Source organism: Agelaius phoeniceus, chromosome 5, assembly GCF_051311805.1.
Source record: "Agelaius phoeniceus isolate bAgePho1 chromosome 5, bAgePho1.hap1, whole genome shotgun sequence".
NCBI lineage: Eukaryota > Metazoa > Chordata > Aves > Passeriformes > Icteridae > Agelaius > Agelaius phoeniceus.
The window spans coordinates 25,684,959-25,706,305 of record NC_135269.1 but is presented as its reverse complement, the minus strand read 5'-3'; the positions used below and the strand labels follow the sequence as shown (position 1 = coordinate 25,706,305).

Here is a 21,347-nt window from a genome sequence, read left to right as displayed (position 1 = left end):
ATTCACCCAGATGCAGAGGGATGCTCACACAAAGCTGAGGGTTGCTCACACTAAGCTTCCTTACTTTAAACTCAGGACTGGTGTTCAACAAACCCTTCCCTGGTACAAAACACAATTCTCAGTCAGCATAAAGAGATGGTTTTCCTAAGCCAATAACTACTATAGGAGCTATTACCTTTCCGGAGAACATTTGTTTGATCAGAATACTCCACAAGGGTTGGGATCTGCTCGACAATGTACAATGCACCCTCATCAAGGCTCCTCTGCAGCTTGACCTTCTTCAGGTCTAGAACCATGTACTGATTGTTGTAGGTTCCTGGGTACGAGAACAGAGAGAGTTACATGTCCTGCCAAGGGAAGGAAACAAGCACAAGAGGTAGAAGGAACACATCTTTTTTCCTAAGATGCACATACAGGTGTACTTACCAGAGTTGCACTTGGAGAAGGTCTCTGCCCAAGTTTTGCCATCATTTGCCATCATGTTGGCAATGCGGACCCTCTGCCAAGCTAGCAAGGATTCAGGCACCACTTGCTTAATGAGGGTTTCATTATAAACACTGTTGGTAGTCTGCAACATTACCAAGCCGCTGCCCAGTATGTAAAAGTCATCCAGGGACACCAAAAAGCCTTAAAAAGCAGTAACACAAAACCTGTTATCTTTGTGAACCTTTGACATACTCATAAAACAAAACAGAGATAAGTGATGAGGATATGGATGAGTCCATGCGTGTGTGTGTGAACTGAAACTGTACAAAGATTAAAGATGAGGTAGTAACTTCTGCAAGGGCTTTGGGCCCACCTGTCAACACAGTTTGAAATGAGAAACTGTCACGATTTCAAGACACCTAATTCTTTGTCTAAAACATTTGCTTTGTGTTTGTATGCCAAGCCTGGAAGCTTCTCCATAAGTCAACCTATGCCTTATGCTAAGGATTACATACCCTAAATGCCTGTCAAGTGTTTGTTTCTAACAAAGAAGTGAACTAAAAAAATATAAAAATTCATCAATGAAAACCAAAGCAAAGTACAAACTCCACAAAAACACTTTCATCAACCAGTATCAGTTTTAGATTTTTACTCTGTAAAGACAACATAAATTCATTTAATTAATTTGAATTAATCCCCTTAATTAACTCCTTCTGTATTAAATCAAGCAGAAAAATCCTCCTTCTAGTTTAATCTTTTCCTAAGTATTCTTAAAAGCATCTCAAGACACGGGCATCTCTTAAATCATAAACCACATCCTGTATATGAGGAGAAGCTCTACCTACTCATCTTCCTGACATATTGTCACGGGGGTTTTTTATTCCTGCCAGCTCTGCAAAGTCAATACAGTGATGGATCTGTGGGCAGGATTGCCTTCCAGGTTACATGCCAACAGAAGTGCTAGGTCCAGTTGCAAACCCTTTGCCAGGAGGTGGCATACAGAGCTGCAAAGGTCAGCTATATGCCTTGGATAGTATGGGGATTACTTGTACAGCAGAAATAACTTGGCCTTTAGATTACTCAGCAGAGACATGGCTGCCAGGCTGGGGAAGAAAGGTTGTTAACCAAGCTGGTCATGGGGAAGTCATACAGAGCCTAAACTCTTGTTAAGAAGTTTTTAATAGCATCCATCTTCAAAGAGTACAAAATGCTAAAATGCTGTGTTACACCATAATAGTTGAGCTCCTCTATGAAATCTTCCACAGCAAACTTTATTAACACAATCTGCAAAGGTCACCAACCTATGACAGCAAGTGAGACAACCCAGCTTTGCCTCCTACTCCTGGGCTTTTATCAAAAGGCAGACCACCTTCAAGCAAAAGTAATCTTTAAGGGCTCTAGTTCAGCAAAATTTCTTTAAAGAAGCAAGTTCTCAAATTAGAACAGATCCAGGAACATACACTGTGTGGACATCTGTTCTCTAAAAAAATATCAGTATAGAATAGACTGAGCACCCTGGCATCTGGTATTACTCATGGAGAGAGAGGCAGTACATTATGTACATTATCAGCAGAGATCTCCCTCAAATAAGTAAGGAAATGAGAAACATCCTAAACTTGGCTCTGCCAGTCTATTTTATACACAGACTTGGGATACTCTAGCAATAATAACCTGCTGCATAACAAGTCAAGTGGTGCTTGCCCAAACACAGGCAGTAATTGAAATTGTTGAAACAATTGTGATGTGAATTGAGCATCAATTCCTGTGGATGACAATGCCCAGTGTCCTACTTCAAAACAAACTAAGTAATTTCTCTCTTCAATTTCAATCAACAGCTGAGATAGAACAGAAAAACTTGACTCAAAACAAGTGCTAACACAAGGAAAGATGCTGAATGAACTGAAGGTTGAACTCTGTAATTCAAATAAACTGCAAAGCTCAGCTAAACTGAAAAGAAGGGGATTTCCTTCTGGGCCTTAGTATTTACCAAGTTTTATCCTGAAATGTTTTATAACACAACATGCCCTCCATGATACACCATTACTAACTTAATAATTCCAAGATGGCATTTTGATTTAAGGCATAGGCACTGAATCAACTGAAACAAAGGGAAGCTAAAACACAAGCAACAGGTTACCCATGGTAAAGACATCCAGAAAAATAAAACCTGGGTAGAGAAGTCTAGAGATATCAGCAGATGTTTGATGTCCTCTTGAGCCATTCTTCTAAGTGTGTATGAGAATCTGTGGTATATGAAGGTGTTATCTCACTGTATGCTTCTTCTATATTTTTCCTGTAAAACCATCTCTGCAAACCCACTTCCCATTTCTGTTAGGAATACTCAATCAAATTTGTTTTGTTTCATTGTTTTGGGGGTTTTTTTTAACCCCTCCCTCCAATGAACCTGACAACTCTACAGAGAAACAAGCAAAAGTACTTCTGATTGCATATTCTGGATCTGATCCATTTAGATTCCATTTCCAAATGCCACTGGAAAACGGAAGTTTCCAGAACATGGAGTTTCACTCACCATGACATTAATCAGCTAAGTAAAGCACAGAAAGTCAGCACATCAAAGAGCATGTGGGTGGCAGCATGTTCTGGGGTACTATTGTTCTGAAAGAGGTAGACTGCTGCTTTCTGAACCACACAGCATCAGCTTTTTTGATGTTTTAAAAGGTCACTGTGCTCTTTCAAGTGTAGCAAGGGTCAGCTTTACAGGCTGGAAGTCAAAGCTATGAGGTCTAGCCCATCTCTCAGGGCTGGGAGTAGCTCCTAGCTGAGATGCCCAATGCTCTAGTGTATAAACACACTTGAATATGGGAACATAAAGGTATTCTCTGGATTAGCAGAAAATCAGCAGCTGCTTCTCATGTCAAGACTGAACACCCATCAGCTGCCTCCCTTCCACTTGCACACCTCTTCTAGGCACTAAGAAATGGCACACACCACACTACAGCTCTGGTCTCATCTCCAAAGCTCACCATACCTTCCTTTGCTTCCCTCCAGGTTTTAAACAGATGCTGGAGGAAGCAGGAAATGGTCTGGGAATATCTCATGAGCAAGGTAGTCCTGAGAACAAAGGCTACCATCTTTTCCATGGTTTGCTCCTCCCAGCTCTTCCTCAAGCTGTGGGGAAGGATTATGCTGCATTAACACCAGATTGCTTCAAAGCAAGGGACACAAACTACCTCTCTCTCCTGCCTTAGCATGGATAGATAGATAGATAGATAGACAGATATGTATATGACGTGTATAGTCACCCATCAAGACAACTTGTGCCATCTTACTCCCACATCACCACCTAGCTCAACCCAGAAAGATCCCAATAATGGACCAGAGGAGGAGAGGTGGAAGTAAAAGTCTTCAACTGTTCTTCTTCAGCTGTTTTGTTTAAGCTGCTAAAATCAAATTAACATACTTTAAAAGATCGTGTCTCAACACAGAGAAGGTAGTTCACTATCTAAACCAGAGTGCTTAGTCAAAATGGCACATTCCTGCTTTTAAATGGAGTCCAAAAGAGCTCCATCCAAATGGATGAAAATCCTGGAAGCTGCAACCCCCCTGCTATCCAAAGAAAATCATAAATTTTATCAGTTAGTTTGGCTCATTTCTTTGAATGCCTCAATGGGCAGTGTAAAGAACTGACCAGAGGTGAGGAGGGAAAGGGGCACAGAGGGAGGAGAAGTGCAGGTTCCTGTCTGATCCACCACTGGATATGTGGCACAAAACATAGAACCTACCTTGTCTCTATCACTTCCTTACTCCCTCACAGGAGCACAGCTTCATTCAACATTTGTGAGGAACAGTAACATTCTCTGTACAATTTCAGTTCTCTCTGCTATGCATTGATTCACAAGCCACAGGAAGTACTCGTGTCCAGAGCTTGAAGAAGACAATGAAGCTCAAGCTTTCAGTTCAGAGACATTCCTCCTTTCCAAAGGTTCACAGAACTGTCTTACGTGCAGCTTTGCAGACAAAGACTATGAGCAGAGTTCAAGTGAGAATTCAGGTGAGTTAGTGTGGAAATGAGCAGCAAGTACAGAAATCATTCTGCAAAAACAGAGATTACAACTCCCATTAATTCCCACTTGACTGTGCCTCTGCAGGACTACTGCTGCTCTGAAAGGGAGAAAGCAGCAGAGAAGATATGCTGTTAACAATGGACATTTGAACTTGGTGGCAGAACACTGGTAACTGCTGGGGAAGCTGGGATGGACTCTAACTCCTGCCTGTCCTCCTACCTGCTCACTCACAACATGAGCGAAGAAGTGCAAGGCCCTCCAGCTGCACCACAATGCACACCCTAACACAAATCATGGTTAGTCAGTAGCCTCAGAACCTCTAAACTGAGTCACAGCTAATACTAATTTTTGCAATCTAGTAGCCTGTCTTTTGAAATTCAGTAAATAAAGAAATAATATAGATAATTTTATTCTGTGACCCCAGGAGAAATCATGGATTTGGCATATTCCTTCTCAGAAGACAAATGATCCCTTAACATTTTCTGACACACCTTTTGGACAGCAGCATAATTTTACTCTATATCCTATCTTACTGGATGACAACAATCTTTGAATAACTCAGTTAAGTGTCACTGAAGGCCTAGAAGGGCACCTGTCTTTTAGTGCTCTCTGTTTCCTCCAGAAGTTAAAAGTTCTATGTCCATAGGATCATGTTACTGTTCAGGTGAGATTACTAGGTAGGCCTTTCTTACTGGTTCTTATGTCTATCAGGACAGAGACTAAAAGCCAGAACATTTATGCAAGTAGACATTACAATTGTCAGGCTGAACCATGGCCAGGAGCTGCAGATTCCAGAGTCAGATGCTCTGAAAATATCTCTCATCATAACATGGAGCAGAGGAATTTGGCAGTTGCCTCCTTCCTACGTGATGTCCCTGGAGCATTATTAGGCCAGTGCTTACTCATGCCATGGAAAACTGCAGCTCTGTGAACTACACCCACAGCTAATGCAATTTGCTGCAGCCAATGGACCATGCTTGCCTAGTGCTTGTGATAGCATGGTGCAATCAGTGAGCACCCTGTGCATACCACAGGCCTCTCTAACTTCACTGTAGCCATGGGAACTATGCTTTGCAACAGCTCTCACTCATCTTGTTGGTAGAAGTACACCTTCCCACACCACTATGCCAGAGTCCACATGGCAATAGGAGGCTTTAAAATCAGCCACCTCTGCAGACCTCAGCCCTCTCAGGGAAGCACACTGGGATTTTGTATACCAATGAACAGACCCCCAACTGTCGACCTGATTTTTTAAGATTTTCTAAGCCTTCTGATGTTTACATTCTTGTAGCAAACTTTCTCACACACTTCCTGTAAATAACTTATTGTTTTGCATTCTTTTATGGAAGAAGAGAAATTTGATGGACCATAGGTTTGTCCAGTGTCATTGGAGAGGTGGCACTTTCCCCCTCCAATCCACTGTCACTTTTGGAAAACTGTAAGTGTTGGAGTCAGAAAACAAACTTTCCCTTTTCTTCACCTTGAGAGCAGCAGTGTATGCGCTTGTGTTGTTTCGTGTCCTATACTGAAACCAACCATTTCAGCAAAGCAGTAGCTGATTTTCAGGTATCCTGCCACACACTATGCTTTGCCAGTCTCATAAAACCATAATATTTTTATTTCCTTATACAAAGAATCCACAAAAGGGGACAACTGAAAGACATCACCACAGGCATCCACTAAAATTAAAATAATAAATGCTCTGTGTGGCTGATCATGATCCCCAATTTTGAATCTGCAGCACAATGCAGCATACAACAGTTGCTAAACAGAGCCACATTCTTGTCAAGGGTAGTGCTATCATCAGTATTTCAGCTGAGAGATATGAGAGCCAGAATAACCTCATGAACATTTACGTGATGAACAGAGCTCAGAAACCTTTGCTTTCAACCAAATTACACAGGCTTGGCAAAATTCCTTGCAACAAGCAAGTGAAATTCCTCCAAGGCAATCACAGATAACCCAAGCTCTTCAAAGGCTGTGCACTCAAGAGACATTCAAACTACCCCTACTCCCTTCCTCAAATTAAAAATCTCAGTTGTCAGAAAATGCTGCATTCCTGAGGAGGGTCAGACCCTCACAGAAAAAGTCTTTTTTTCAATGTGAAATGACTGCAACTGCTTTTCAAAACATTCTCCCAGACGCAGTCTCAGGAGACCCTGCCATGAAGAACCCTTGCCCTTACAGTAAAGCACCATTACTCCACAAAGCACATTTTGAAATCATTAGCCAACAAAATTTCAGGAGAATGAGAGACTCTGCTATGGTACTTACTTCATTTAAAATGTTTTATGAAAATTTTTGACTGTTTAGGTATTTTGAACTTGAAATTTCACCTCTAAAACTTTACGCAGTGTCAGCTCTAAGAGGGAGTTACAGATTTGCTTCGGTTTTTCACACTCCCATTTCTTGGTGCTATTCGGTACTACCAAGAGCACATATTATGCTCCTCAAACATTACTTGCTGGCAATTTCTAACATTTGGTCTAATCTTCCCAAAAGAATATTTTTCTAAATATTTTGGCTGGCTATATTACTAACGTACCAAATAAGCATTAAAACATACTCTCTTCTGCAACAGCTTATAGAGAAGGTGGAAAAGGAAGATGTGGGGGGAAAGGGAAAAAAACCCAAAAAACAACAAAACAACTGAAGGCTCCTGAACTCAAGACCAAAGAAGCCGATACACTTTCAAACAGCAAGTGTTTGATACTCAGTAATAATCCCATTGCAGTAGGAGTCACGTCACAGTGGTAAACAGAAGCACTCAAAATTGTCGTTACCAAACATGCAAATGCTACAGGCATGGTGAAGAGTTCAGCACTTGAGATGACTGCAGACTACACAAGCAGAATTCAAAGCAGCATGTTTGTGCCAGAGGTAAAATATTTAACCAGTACTATTCAGAACACTAAAGGTGATTAATCAACAACAAAAGACAATGACAACAATATCATGTTCAAGACAGAAAATTCAAGCTGGCATTTTGTTCTCTTGGTGGCTATAAGTTCTAAGGTGGATTGAAGCCAGTGCTTGTTGAGTTACCATCCTTTTCACAGCCAGGACAGCTACAAGACAGTAAGGTGGTCCATGCTAAATTGAATATCTACATATTTTTGGTTTTCTTGACTTTACCTGGGTAACTACTGAATGAGACACGGCCGGTGCTGGTATATGGATCAACTATATTGAAGTTCCAATGCTTATATATTCTCAGTGTGGCTGCATAAGTAAACCAGCTGGAATGGGCAAAATATATATTCTCATATCCTGGTAGAACCTGGAAAACAGAAGCAGAAAGATTAATAATTTCAGACCTCATGATATTCTGCATGTTTTCTACTTGATAGAAACTGGGAGAACTACTTGTTTTAAGTAGTTTGATTAATTGCATTATTGAAGAAAGAGCAGATTCTTGTGCTTTTAGCTGTGTACTAAATGAAATTTCTGAAACCTATAGAAACAATTCTTGCCTATGTGTTGTTTTCAAAATAAAACATCGTGGGGTTATTTGGGATACCTGCATCACATGGTATAGGTTTTCCTCCAGTTTCATTTGGCATATTTCTATTCACACATTCAAATCACATATTTTCAAACATATCTGACATCAATTTAAAACATGCCATTTCTGTGAGAATTCCTCTGGCTCATTTTGAAGTGAAGTACAGAAAGAAATGCAAGTAAATTTAATTTGAAAAGGTAAATATATATGTTGATAGTACATATATTCAAAATACTTCCCTGGTTCTACGATTTGTTGTTAGCTCAGAAACCTCTTACTGTAAGCAAATACTTTAGTTCACGTTTCTCAATTTAAGGTGAATATTGTTGCTCTGCGATACATTGACTCTCTGGATGCTGATTAAATCTTCTTAACAATTTTAACTGAAAAATGTAATTGCCAACATGATGCATCAGTCACTTATATTAAAACTGTGGGGTTTTTTTCTGTCATCGCTCCTACTGAAAAGCCATTCAAAGGTATCACTGTTAACAGAAAACATCAGCCACTTGCATCCATTTGTTTTTATGTTAACACTACCCTTTAGTTTAAATAATCCTTTTTTCCCCTGCTTATTTGCCCAATGCATTTGTAGTCACCCACAACATCCCTTTTCAGACTTCACTTCTCTAGGTGAATGAATTATTCTCATTTAGTCTTCCCTCCCTGGTAGTTCCTCATTCCCTAGCAGTTCTAGCAGCTTTTCAACATCCATCTCTGTGGTTTTAGTTTGGTCTTTTCCCTCCCCTTGAACACAAGTGAGAAAAACTGGACTCAAAATCCTATAGAGGCACAAATGACAACTGTATATACGCATCTTGATCACTGACAGAAATCTCTTTATGCACATGCAACATGAACAGGGAAGACCCCAGAAATGCAGACTCATGACACTGCAAACCAACACAGTCACTGGAGATTAAGTTCTGGTGCTCACCTTGATCAGTGCAGAGCAGTGTCCCATGTCCCACTGGTATCTCCCATGGCCTCCTGAATCCACATTGCATTGTCCACCTCGTAGAGAATAATCAAACAATGCAGGAATAAGGTCCAACAGGTCTCCAACTGCATTCAGAAACTGGACATCAAAGTTGCTCAGTGGCTGAATAAAGGAGAAGATGACAAAAAAACACTTTGAGACAGAAAAACATCAAGACAGCCTCAGTGGTTAGAATTTTTCTTTTGCTCCAGAAGGAAGCTCTCGTATGGTCTATGAAACGCCTACTGACAAGGCCCAGATGCTCACACTCACTATGGCACCAGGCACTGAGGAAGCTTTCAGGACCTGGCCCTTGTAAGTGGCATTACCAATGCTACAATTTCTGAGGCAAAAAGGAAGATGTAACTGTAACTCAAGAAACCTGAGTGTGTGTTTGCAAGCAGCATGTCAATCAGTCTGTTATGGATTTACTGAGATAAAATTTAATTTTTTTGTTTATCTAGTTGTCTTTGAAGTGTCTTCCACTAATGGTCTTGGGAGCTCTCAGACTTCTATAAACACTGCCATTTAAGACATCCTCAGGACTGAGGAGGAAGAAACAAATGAGGGGAAAAATGATAATAAATACCTATCAAATAGCTGAATAAGGAAAGTCAGTCAAAAGACACTCTGCTATGTGCTTTAGAAAACTCCTTATGGTTGGAGGTAGCCAGGGTTAACAGGGTTAACTACACACAGCTGGTTGTGCAACATGCTCTTTAGAACCTCCTCTTACTTTGCCTCTTCAAAAATAAGAGCTTAATAGCGGTTTAACCTCAACCTTCAAATACCGTGTTCTAAATCTTTCCTGTTCTTGCTTTCACCATGCCTTTTGTTAAGGCAAGGCTTAAGAAAAAAGTCAGAACACACATCACTGTGGTGCTGTGAACAGTTATTTTATAATGCCACATAATCATTTAGCAAAGAAGCACATTACTTGCAATATAAATCACTGTTACTAAACCATATAGCTGACCTCTCTACAAACCCCAGTAAAGGGGGACAAGGAAAAATGAAACAGCATCAAATTCATTTACTTTTTATTCAGAATAAACGTATTCTGAATATTTTTTATATTGAATGTAATATATTAAATATAAAAATATTGAATTCTGAATTCTGTGTTATCCATCTGCTGCTTCGGCAGAAAGAATAACCAACAGGAAAACCAGAAATCATGTAAACTCCAGTCCATGCATCCCATAGGAAGGAATGAGACCATCCCACAATGTTTACAGACAAGAGAAATAAGCCATTCTGACAATTAAAACCATTCGTGGCAGAAAGCCCCAACAGCAGCTATAGTTTGAGGGAGAAATCCAAAACAAACTTTCATGTGTTACATCGCTTTAGTTCATCATGGTTTTGCTGTAAGGATCCAAACAAGGGAGCAACATCAAGAGATGTGTCTTTGGATGGTTTAAGCAACTTAGAGGCATGAATCAGTTACAAACCAGTCACAACTTCTACTTCATTGGAATCCATGTAGAGAGACTTGGCACTGTTTAAGCACCATTTTCCCCTATCCAGCTGCACTGAAAACCCACCACACAATAAGAAAAGGCCATTTTCCAATGTCTGATTCACAAAGGCATCACTGTACAGTACCACCAGGAACGGAGCAAACTGGCTTGCATGAGATTGCTCCAGCAATCAAGATATTTTAATTGTACTTGACACCCATTTGCTACCACTCCATATTCTCCTTCATAAAAGCTGCTTTCACTGTAATATCTACAGGTAGCTACATTGATACTGCAATGGTCAGAATTGCCTGTGTATTTTTAAAAAGTTTCACATTTCTGTGCTTTCTTACCATCACTACAAATTAAAACTTCTGTAACTATTAGGAAGTCCATTCAAATTAGAACAAAAGTGCCAAGCAATGAAGCTTTCAGAACAATAGGCATAGAAAGGTGCCCAGAGAGCAGGAGGAAAGACCCACTCAAAGCACAGGTTATGCAAATTCCTAAGGCACTGGGTGAGATTAGGCTGCCAGCTGCCAAAGCCAGCCAAAATATCAGAGATGCAAAAGAGGACTAGGTTGTTGAGCATCCCCTAGAGTTCTGTTTTCATCTCCCTTTTGAGGGTCAAGAAAATTTTGTTCTAGTTTATTTCCAAAGATTCATTACTCTCCTTGAATAAACCTGGTTTTGTGTTTAAGACTGTCTCATGTGACATCACGTAAGCACTGTGCTCCTCTGGAGTCTCAGTAAAACAATGCATTCAAACAGAAGACACAAGAATCTGCACTGCAGACCCCATCAGGAGTGGTCTTAAGCATCTGCCACAACACAGCTGAGAGTCCCAGTTTTGGAAAAACTACAGCTGATTTCCAGGATATATGAAGAAATCTTCTCTATGAGGAGTTAATCAGTGTCCACTAGCAAGAATTAGACCCAAAAAACTGCATCATAACAATGCATGATAGAGGGCATATTACAATTTTTTGTAATCACTTTTTCCCATCTCATTCAGCAATGTCAGAAAAACTCCTTATAAACATTATTTAGATCCCGAAGAAGAATGAATGAACTAAACTGACAAGCAGAGAGGTGGTAAAGCCACATCAAAAGTCCTTTTGCTAGATTGTCTGTCTCCTCTAGGGTGCTGTCCTGAACAGCAAAACAAAAAATCAATTTGAGTTTGAGTTACATCCAAGGAAGGAAGAAATAAACTTACAAAGGGCAGCAGAAAGGAGAGAACCAGCCCTAAAGGCTTGGTTACATGGGACATTAAAATAAGCAAGTTATTCTGTAACAATTGTTTTCCAGTAACTTGTCAAGCCTGAGCACTTTGAGTAGAAAATAAGGAAGTATAAATAGAGATCTATCCTGGAGTCATTCTAGCATTTAAAACTCTGACACCTCCTTATTCAAGAGTAATATCCCTGCATAGACAAGCCCAAGATGAATCACAGTGTTGGAAGAGCATTAGGCAGATGAAAAGGCTTTATGTTGTTTCAGTGCCCCTCCCTCAGAAATTGTCCTGACAAAAGGGTTGGGTTTGTTTACTGGATATAAAATGTTGCTAAACCAGATGGAATAATGTAACATTTTAACATAGAGATGTATTCAAATTTTGACATCACTCTTAATGATACTTGTAAATATCAAATTCAAAATACAGAAGTTTGCAATGTACATTGCCTTCATGCAGGTCTTAATGGAAGAATCTACCTAAAATAGTCCTCAGGACTCCAAGCAACAAAAACCCAAAGTTTAGAACAAAACAATACAAAGCATTTCCTTCAGAAAGAATAAAAAATATATATACTAGTGCTACTACCAAATCATTCAAAGCCCAGATTTTCTTTCTGCAGTAAGGCTCAGTTACTTGTGGCAGACACAATGGTTCTACAATATTCAAATAAAGCAATCTGAATTTTAGGTGAGAGCAGAAAAACAGAACATTTCAGAGTTACTTGTGTGCACACAACCCAGCTCTCACTTAAGAAGTATCTGGCTCTAGTTTCAAACTACCATGCATAGTACCAGAAAACAGAATTAAAAAATTAAAAGCAGATTAGTGATGCAACAGCTTGTTTTCATTCTCCTGAAAAGGAAATAGTTCTATAAAACTCTGCCCAATGCCCAGTGTTACAATTCACAGACTCCATATACACAGTTGCTTTTCTTCATCCCCTTTATCTCTTTTAGCATATCCATGTCAACCAAACACCTTCCCAGGGCTCAGGAGACCATCCTGTCTATGTCTGAACAGTCATGCTGCAGGGAAACATAAGAACCTTGAAACTATCTCCTCTTCCCCTTCTCTTTCTCACGTCTCTGGTATTTTGGGAGTTAAGGGGAAAACCTTCCTAGCCTTTCTTCTACAGCATTTACTCTTATATAAGCTTAAGCCAGTGGGAACAATTCTCCTCTACATATGCAGAATAATATGTTGAATTTAGAAGTACACAGAGCTTTCCCAACAGCAAGTAGAACATCAGAACATCAGGCAACAAAATACAGACTGTCATATGTTGAGTTTTGGTTTGGTTTGTTTGGGGTTTAGGGGGTTTCTTTTGTTTTGTTTGAGTGTGGGTAAAAAAAAAAGGAAAATAAAAATGCCCCAATTCATACAAGAGGTATTTTTTAATATTTCTGATGTTCATCACCACCATGAATTCAAACTATTGAACTACTAGACATCAAAAGATAGACTTGTTCCTGATGATGATAATTCAAAGACAATAAACACATGGAAAGGATTCTTTTATTAATGAAATAAAATAGTATCTACTAAAGGAAAGAGGTAAGAAGAGACTTCCAAAGCACTGAGGAAAATGTGCTATAGGAATTAGATTTGATTTTTAAAACATACAGAATTTGTTACAGAGACTTTCATTATGAAATTTCTTTGATTGTTTTATTTTGAGAATTGAGTAACAGAAAAGTATTTGTTACTGGAGTTGTTGTCCAAAAAAAGCCAAAACCAAAACAATTGGGTTAATAGAACTAAAGTACAATACTTAAGAAAAAAAGTAATCTACTAGGTAAATTTATTTGCACTTTGGATGGTAGATTTCTTTAATCACAAGGAATAAGGAAGATACTGGTGGTGTTTTTGCTTGTTTGGTTGGTTTGTGAGTTTAGTTGGGACTTTTAAGTGCCAACAGTTTACAGAAGCCAAGCTGATTCTCAGGTAAATGGATGTGCCAAATCTAGAATACCAGCCAGAAGCTTTGCAGCTGCACCTGTTTTTATTGCCCATGTAAGCTCACAGCAACAGCCTTCAAGGTCTGTTTCCTTGGACATCCTAAGGACATCCTAACAGCAATAAATATGCACACACAGTGGCAGCCTAATCTCTCAAAAGTATACTTGAAAAGTATCATGGTGTCCAACAAAATGAACTCCCTGTACTTTTACAGAATATTTTACAGAATGTCAGGTATCATTCTGATGCCAAGAAAACCTAAGGACCTGGCTGCAAGAGCAGCTGTCCAAAATGTACTCAAAGAGAAGGACTCACGTTAACTTAGTGGCTGTGGCAAAGAGAGGAAACAGCAGCACCATTTCAAGTAAGAAATACATACACAGTGAACATTTTTTGCTTGGAATAAAAGTATATGCATCTCAACATAGGTGATAAAGTCCAAAGCTAAAATTGTGCCTGGCATGGAAAAGAGTCAAAATAAATCCCACCAATTGCTGCAAGTATGTCCAGGAAAAGAAAAAATATTTCATGCATATAATTCAAGAATGGAGGACACATATATTTCAGCCTGAACCACACATCTGAACTTTCACCAAATGCACCATTCTTATATAGACATGCTAGTGAGATCTCTAAAGAGAAGATAAAAATTATTCAAACACTTCAGAGGTCAGTGCTTTTTAGTGCATAGTTAAATAAGCAAGCATCAGGGAACATACTTTACAGGCAGGACATGCCTATCACAAAGAAGTAACTCAGACACAAACCAGCACTTTTCCCTTCTCCTCACATGAATCTAAAAGATTCTAAAGCAGCAAAAAAGCCAAAAACCTGATGAGCTTGACAGGGCTCTTCATATACAGGAGTTATGAAAGGATATTAATGTGTTCTTTTCCTAAAAGTCAACGTTTCTAGTGTTTTCTCCTACAAACTCAGGTCCCTCAGGATGGATTATTATTATAAACACCTTTTTTTTTTTTTTCCAGTTTGAGCTGGCTCCCCATCCATGAAAGCCCCAGAGTGACTTCTATGCAAGAAAGATGTACATTTTACTAAAATGCAATTGTTTACAATTCAGAGCTCCCAACTTCTCAAAATTCTTGGTATGATTAACCGAGGTAAGAAGGTCAACTACAATTACTCAAGTCCTTCTTCTCACACTGAAAAACCCATTAGATATTAGACTTTAGGACAGCATTATAATTGCCATATCTCTACTGGAGTTAAAGGAGCTCTGCTATTATATACAAACTGATGATCTGGAATTCAATTCTAATTGAAATTAAAGAAAAACAAATGACGAAAAAACATCAAAAAACCCAACTAAACCACCACCCAACAAAACCCCAAAATCTATCCCTTCTGACTTGCCACAACACAGACCACATCTTTTGTAACCATATATTTTTGAGACTTAAAAGACAGAAAAGGAGAAGTATTTCAGTAAAGTAAAACATACTCCAAGATAGAAAGGCTTTTAGGATTTGAAATCTAATGCTTGGAAAAAAGAACGAAAGCTTTAATTCATGCTGTTGCAGGTATACCTAAAGGGTCATTTGCTTAATAACAATTGTAAAGTGACAGCAACAAGCACTTTAGAAGTGTCAGTCCTTCAAACATTCACATGGATACAAAAGCCACCCCCAACTTAATCATCACATGAGTGCTCAGGGTTCCAAGCCCCTTGTGAGGAATCTGTGGTTACATGGGCCAAGGGCTCAGTCACATTATCTACACTGAACAGCCACTAAAGATTTTGCAGAATGACATGCAGAATACATACTTGCCACTAAGTAGCCTATTTCTGGTTTTTATTTTTAAAAAGTGGATCCCCTTCTCCCATGTTTGTCCACTGACATCCCAGCCCCAGCTACTAAAAAAGATGTGCAGTAGTCTTACTGTTAGTTTATGTAGTTTAGCCCACTCGAGGGCTCCCATGTACAGACCATCCAACTGTTCAATAATATAGCCAGCATGCCTCCAAAATGGGTCATCCTTATTATTTCTGATTTGTTGTCTTGTCCATTGATCTTGCTTCCTGCAGAGGAACAAACAGGTTGGGGTTTTCTTGGGTTGTTTTAGAGTATAATTGATAATGCAGGGAAGGGACAAATACATTATGACCCAGATGGTCCAGTCTTACTCAAGATCTGAGGCAAATCATGCTTTGGAAATCCTGCAGATATAAGCATTATATCCTCCAAGTGTAAACGTTCAGACTTAAGCAAAATACCCTACAATCATGTGCCTCTACCAGATTTTAGTGTCAAAGAAGGAATTGAACTTTGTGTTTGTGGAGGATTTTGCTATAGCAGATTTAGTCAGTAAATGGAAACAAGTGTTTGATAGGTTGGATGAAACATTCCCTTTTAAATGTCTGTTTAAGAATAAAAATAGACTGACATTTGAAGGGCCTCCTTCTCTCCCCCAGGTTCAAGTGCAATGAACCTTTCTGAGCTTTCTGCTGGTGGTGCTCAAACATTTCCTGAGAACCCTGTCTTTGCTCCTCTGAGTAACAGGTGGGAGGCCAAACTATTGTACCCTGTGCCAGATCCAGTCAAGAGCCAAATCACTCAGGTTTAGGGCATGAGGCAACACAAGCTGAACAGACCCTAGGGCAAGAGCCATCAACATTGTAAGGATCTCTCAGAATTCTCTCTTTTGCTGTGCAAAAAGAGCCACAAAAGAACCCCAGGAAATGAGAATCGGATGCTAGCCTCTTCCATCCTCTTGTATCTATCCATCCAGCACTATGTAAAGTAGCAAATTGAGAGGACAAACCTGTAAAGGAGGCAAACTCTTCCAGCAACATATGGTGAGAAAACCAACCAAAGTTAGCTTTCTTGAAATGACAAGATGCAAGAAGTATGTCCAAGGAAATAGGGATATGGTCAGAGCATCTAGGGCTAAGGACTTCCAAGACAACACAGCAATCCATATTACAAAACTGCTATAAAGTAAAGCAGTGATGCAGGAGTTGAGGAAAGAGGCAATAGAAAAGCAATACAAGGCCACCTAGTATTGCCCCCCTTCATCCAACAATGCATCTTGGAGAATACAGCTGCTTTGCCGTGTCATTCTAGGAAAAAACACATATACACTGATACAGCAGCTATCCCATTTTTCTCATAAGGAGGAGCACAGCAATGCTGAAAAATGATAGCAAGGGAGCACTAAGAATCTTTGTTCTATGTTTTAGATAAGCTAAAACTAATTAACTTAATATATGCACACCAATAACAGTCAGATATTCAACCTTTTATGGAAAGGGCAAGACATATTTTCCAAATATGGAAAAATTAGTCCCCAAAAGTGACCATTTCACACAAGTATTTGTAATGGAATAAAAACACAAGCCTAATGAGATTAAAATAATTGGTAATCATAGCTGAGTTTCCCAGTACCTGGCCTGGTTCTTCTCCTATTGTAGTTTCCCCACCAGTGTAGCTGCATTATTCGAGCAGCTACACTTTTTTTTTACTTTTGATTTTTTACAATTAAAGTGAAAAGTGAATCACAACTTTTGTGATTAGAACAGAATTTACACTGGTGGTAGAATAAAATACTAACCTAACAGAAGAAGAAAAGGATACACAATGCTAAAAAGATTAAGGTGCTAGGAGACTACTGTTCAGTGTAATATTGAAAATATCAACTTTGCAAAAAAGGAATTTTACTAGAATGACCTTCAGAATTCATTGACATTTTTCCCACCCTTTGGCAGCAATGGTTTTAAACATTTCTTGGAAAGAATCAGAATTAGGGAAGGGTATATGTACTTCTTCATGTATATTTAGAATTTCTTTTAATAATAATGGCATTCAATCAGAGGGAAAGGAAGCATATGCTTCCCTCAGCCCATAGGAAGAGAAAAAAAAAAGGTTGAAAATTCTGTCATACTCCAACTCCAAGTTCTGATTGATTTATTTTTAGCAAATAAATACATACGCCATAAAATTCTGAACTCCTCTTCGAATGGTGGGAGTCTTAATTAGCTGTGGATACATATTTGCAGCATGGTCATACATTTGCCTGAAAGAACAAGAGTAACAGGAGTTATTCCTTTGCATCTTCTGTTTACCAACCAGTTAATTAACATGCATTGACAGCAAAAGCAACACAGTCCACAAAGTAAGTTTTTCCTACTCACAGAAAACACTCCAGGGCATGACAAAGAGCAAAAGTAACACAAAAGGATTGTTAAAATGTGACTTAAAATAAATTACTTTGTCAATGTCTGCTCAAACTGCTGCACAATGGAAAGAAGATAAGCAAGAATGAGATTGAACTACTTCATAAAAAAAACTGCACCTTCAGGGAATAATTGTAGGCCAGAAGCATCTTGAAAGCATTATCACATTAATTTAAGCACAACAAAAATAGTTTTCTGAAGACCTATGCTATTTGGAATCACAAGAAACACAGAGGCAAAGGTAATATAATTTGCTGATTCAGTTCATTTCACTCTTCAGAGAGAATTTCAGCATGATATCTAGCAGGTTTTACTTGTCAGTAACCATGTTCCTTTCTGTTTAAGCTAAATATCTCAATTTTTAAGCATGTATAAAATGATCCTACATGTTACCACAGAAACTCCCACTCATGGCAGTCCTAAATAGATTCAGCTTCATAGAGACCAAAATTCTTGTGGCTTTTTCTGTTGTTGAATTCAGTTAGCTGTTTTATCCACATTAACTTTTAAAAACAGAAGTTGAAAAGGCTTTGTTGCTTGTTGGTTAGGGCTTTTTTGTTTGTTTTCTTGAAGTGAAGTACTTCAAGACGAAATCAACTGTTAAAAAAATGCTCAGGAGCCCAGAATTAAAGGCACCCTTCCTTTTTAGCTGAAATGTAATTGTCTGATCCAAGCCAAAATAAAACCTCAACATTTCTCTTAATGTGAGTCAAACTTAACCAACATTTTTTTCAGTCACTGATTAAATTGTAAAAAAAAAAGGGGGACATCAGCAGAGAATTATTTCACTGAGGTCTGGAGTTGATAGAGATAGAATTACATCCGTCATCAGTACATTTATCTTCTAGCAAGTGCTGAGAGAAAGAAAACAGCACTGAGAAACAGATACCAGCCTCAAGGAAAGCATATGCCAGCAGGGCAAAATTCCTGTAATAAAACTTGTGAGAGCAGCTTTCTCTGGGAGGGATGCAGACAGGAGTTCTTCCCAGTTTCCCTCTGGGCATAATTAAAGAATACAGATAGAGAGAATGGTTTGCTGATGACTACAGAATCATCTACTGACCTCTTCTTCCCTCTTTCTGTCCCTTGCCCCATTCCCAGACAATTGCATGAATTTGATAGCATGATCCTGCTGCTTCTTATCTCAGTTCTGGTACCATTCTGACAATCAAATCTTATTGTCTCACACGTTCAGGCAAAACAGTAATCCAGCAAAAATGTGATTTGTTTTCATTTGTAGATTGAATTAAGTTGTGGAAGGGAGATGCTGGGACAAGAGGGGAGCATTCAACAGCTTTGCACCATTACATTTCTCACAAAACTGCAGCAACAATTTTTAGTTCTAGAGTTTTCTGTCTCCCATGTAAAGCAAGACAACATAAAATATCATAATCTACTTCCAGAAGACTGCAAGAAAATTGGAGAAACAGATCAATATTCTCCGCCCCTGCATATTCACAGAGAATTTGGCAAATAAAAATCCCAAGTAATTTTAGGAAGGGAACTAAAAACAAACATACTCTATACTAGAAATCATACAAAACATACTCTATACTGGAAATCAGAGCTCTCATGTCACTAAAGAGGAGCAAATAGCACAGGTTGGTCCATCTGGCAGATGATAATTTAGTGATTAGAGCCAGATGAGGAAGATAAAATCCAGCTGGGATACTGGCCTAACCACTGCCTAAGCCAGGACAAATGATCAGGCTTCCAACTCAACCATCAGCTCTACTCTCTATTCTGCATTCAGAGGTTATGCAGATTTTACAGCAGTAGTATCTTTAAGCTGTCATGACTGATGTAGAGACTGGGTTAGGTTAGAATTGTGACTGAAAACACCTTCTTTAATGGTTTCACTCTTATTTGCTAACAGAGGACAAACAATTCCTGGAATTGATTATTTTTTTTTAATGATCAAGGTTATCAAGAATTTTTCCCCCAGTTGCTCTCTTCAGTTTTGGTTTGTTTTTTTTTTCTTTAACAAAGCTTCTATGTGCATGGCTTGTGTGTTTTGCAAGGGCATTATTCTCTGAATTAAATTAGATCACTACAGTAAGGCTTTGCAACTACATCTACAGCCAAACACAAGGCAATTGCAAATCTGGGACAAGAATTCCAAACCTAAAACCAGAAAAGCAGAGTCCTCCTTCTTTAAATTAGCAAGGAAGACGACAGGACTCCGGTCAGCTGAGGCTATATGAGGAAGAGTAAAATTAACGTTGCTTCAAATTTAAATGCTGTTTTTAGGCACCTGGCATGTCCCAGCTGGAACTGATTTAAAATAATGTCACAGATTTAGATGTGTTCTGCCACTAAGTAAAGTCAGGCCTCATTAACACTTCTCTGTTAGAAATGGGGAAAGGAAATTCATACCTAAGAAAGCCAGAGCAAGTTCCTTGGCCAGATGATATGACTGGACTTTGCAGAAAGGTGAGAGATTTGGGATAAAAACAAGTGCTTGGATCCCCAGACACTACAGACATTAGGATTCAATTTATCCAATGTCTAACTAGGCATTTTAAAAACATATGGATACTCTCATACTCTGAATCAGGTGTCAACACTAAGAAGATGAAGCATACTCTAGAGAAGACTTACATTTCTGCCATCACTGGAAAACTGGTCTGACTATTGTTTTCTCTACCACTGACCTATACAGTTAGAGCTGAAATTAATTATGCCCCAGTAATCCAAGATAAAACAGTTCTAGCATGTTTCATATTTTGATTTTTTTTTAAAATCTCATTCTTTTACAGACTGTTTAGGTTCCTACTATAGGCAAGGCATATACTTTTCAGAGAGAGACTTTATCACTCTTTTGCTTATATGCTAAAGGCCTAGCTGTGTCTGGAAACTCTCCTTCATGCCCTACAAGTAATGTGAGATCTGAGCTAGCTGAGAATTCCCGAAGGTCTCCAAATTGCAGGCCAAGTTGGACCTCCTGCTCATCCAACAGCTTCTGCAGGAAGCTGTACTTTAACATGGGTTCAGGCACCAATATTTCCATCCTATCAATGCATCACATCAGAGCTATTCCGAGCACAACTTCTAGGATTTCTGCAAAGAGCCACCCTGGGTCTGCTTCATGGAGTCTTTACAACATATGGATGCAAGACAGCTGGAGACCATGGAGATGTTCAGACTACAGGTAGCCATGTATTAAAAAGCTCTTCAATTACCAAGCACACCCCATGTTTTCACATTGGAAGGCTGTGCCTGAACGACCTGAGGTGCTTGTACAGGTAAGTCACATAAGGGTCTTCACTGCAGCAGCTAAGTGGTTGACAATGCAAATAAAGCCTTCCCCAAAGCTAAACACGTACCTACACTCTCCCTTGTTCTTACCAAGAACTTAAAAGGGAAGCTGGAGCTGTGGACACTAATGTGTGCAAAAGTAGAACAATAGTGTGTAGAGACACCTTCTCTAAGGAGAGTTGTGATGGTGCTAGAGTTTCCTTAAAACAGGCTAAATGGGCCAGGCAGTCTGATGGGAATAGAGTTACTGATTGAGAAAGGCTGTTTCCCAGTTTTACTCCAGAAGACTTGTTTAACTGT

The 21,347-nt window shown here is 39.1% G+C and overlaps 1 protein-coding gene across 1 annotated transcript in view; it reads right to left on the bottom strand.

Annotated features, from left to right (window-relative positions):
* PLBD1 (phospholipase B domain containing 1) overlaps positions 1 to 21,347 on the bottom strand; it is a 38,118-nt gene that overhangs the window by 7,243 nt on the left and 9,528 nt on the right. The window contains exons 3-8 of the mRNA XM_054631772.2: positions 17,546 to 17,629; positions 15,497 to 15,635; positions 8,894 to 9,058; positions 7,587 to 7,731; positions 427 to 627; positions 176 to 316 (exon numbers count right to left, since the gene is read on the bottom strand). Of these exons, the coding sequence (XP_054487747.2) occupies positions 176 to 316; positions 427 to 627; positions 7,587 to 7,731; positions 8,894 to 9,058; positions 15,497 to 15,635; positions 17,546 to 17,629 (875 nt within the window). The remainder of the gene's footprint in view (positions 1 to 175; positions 317 to 426; positions 628 to 7,586; positions 7,732 to 8,893; positions 9,059 to 15,496; positions 15,636 to 17,545; positions 17,630 to 21,347) is intronic.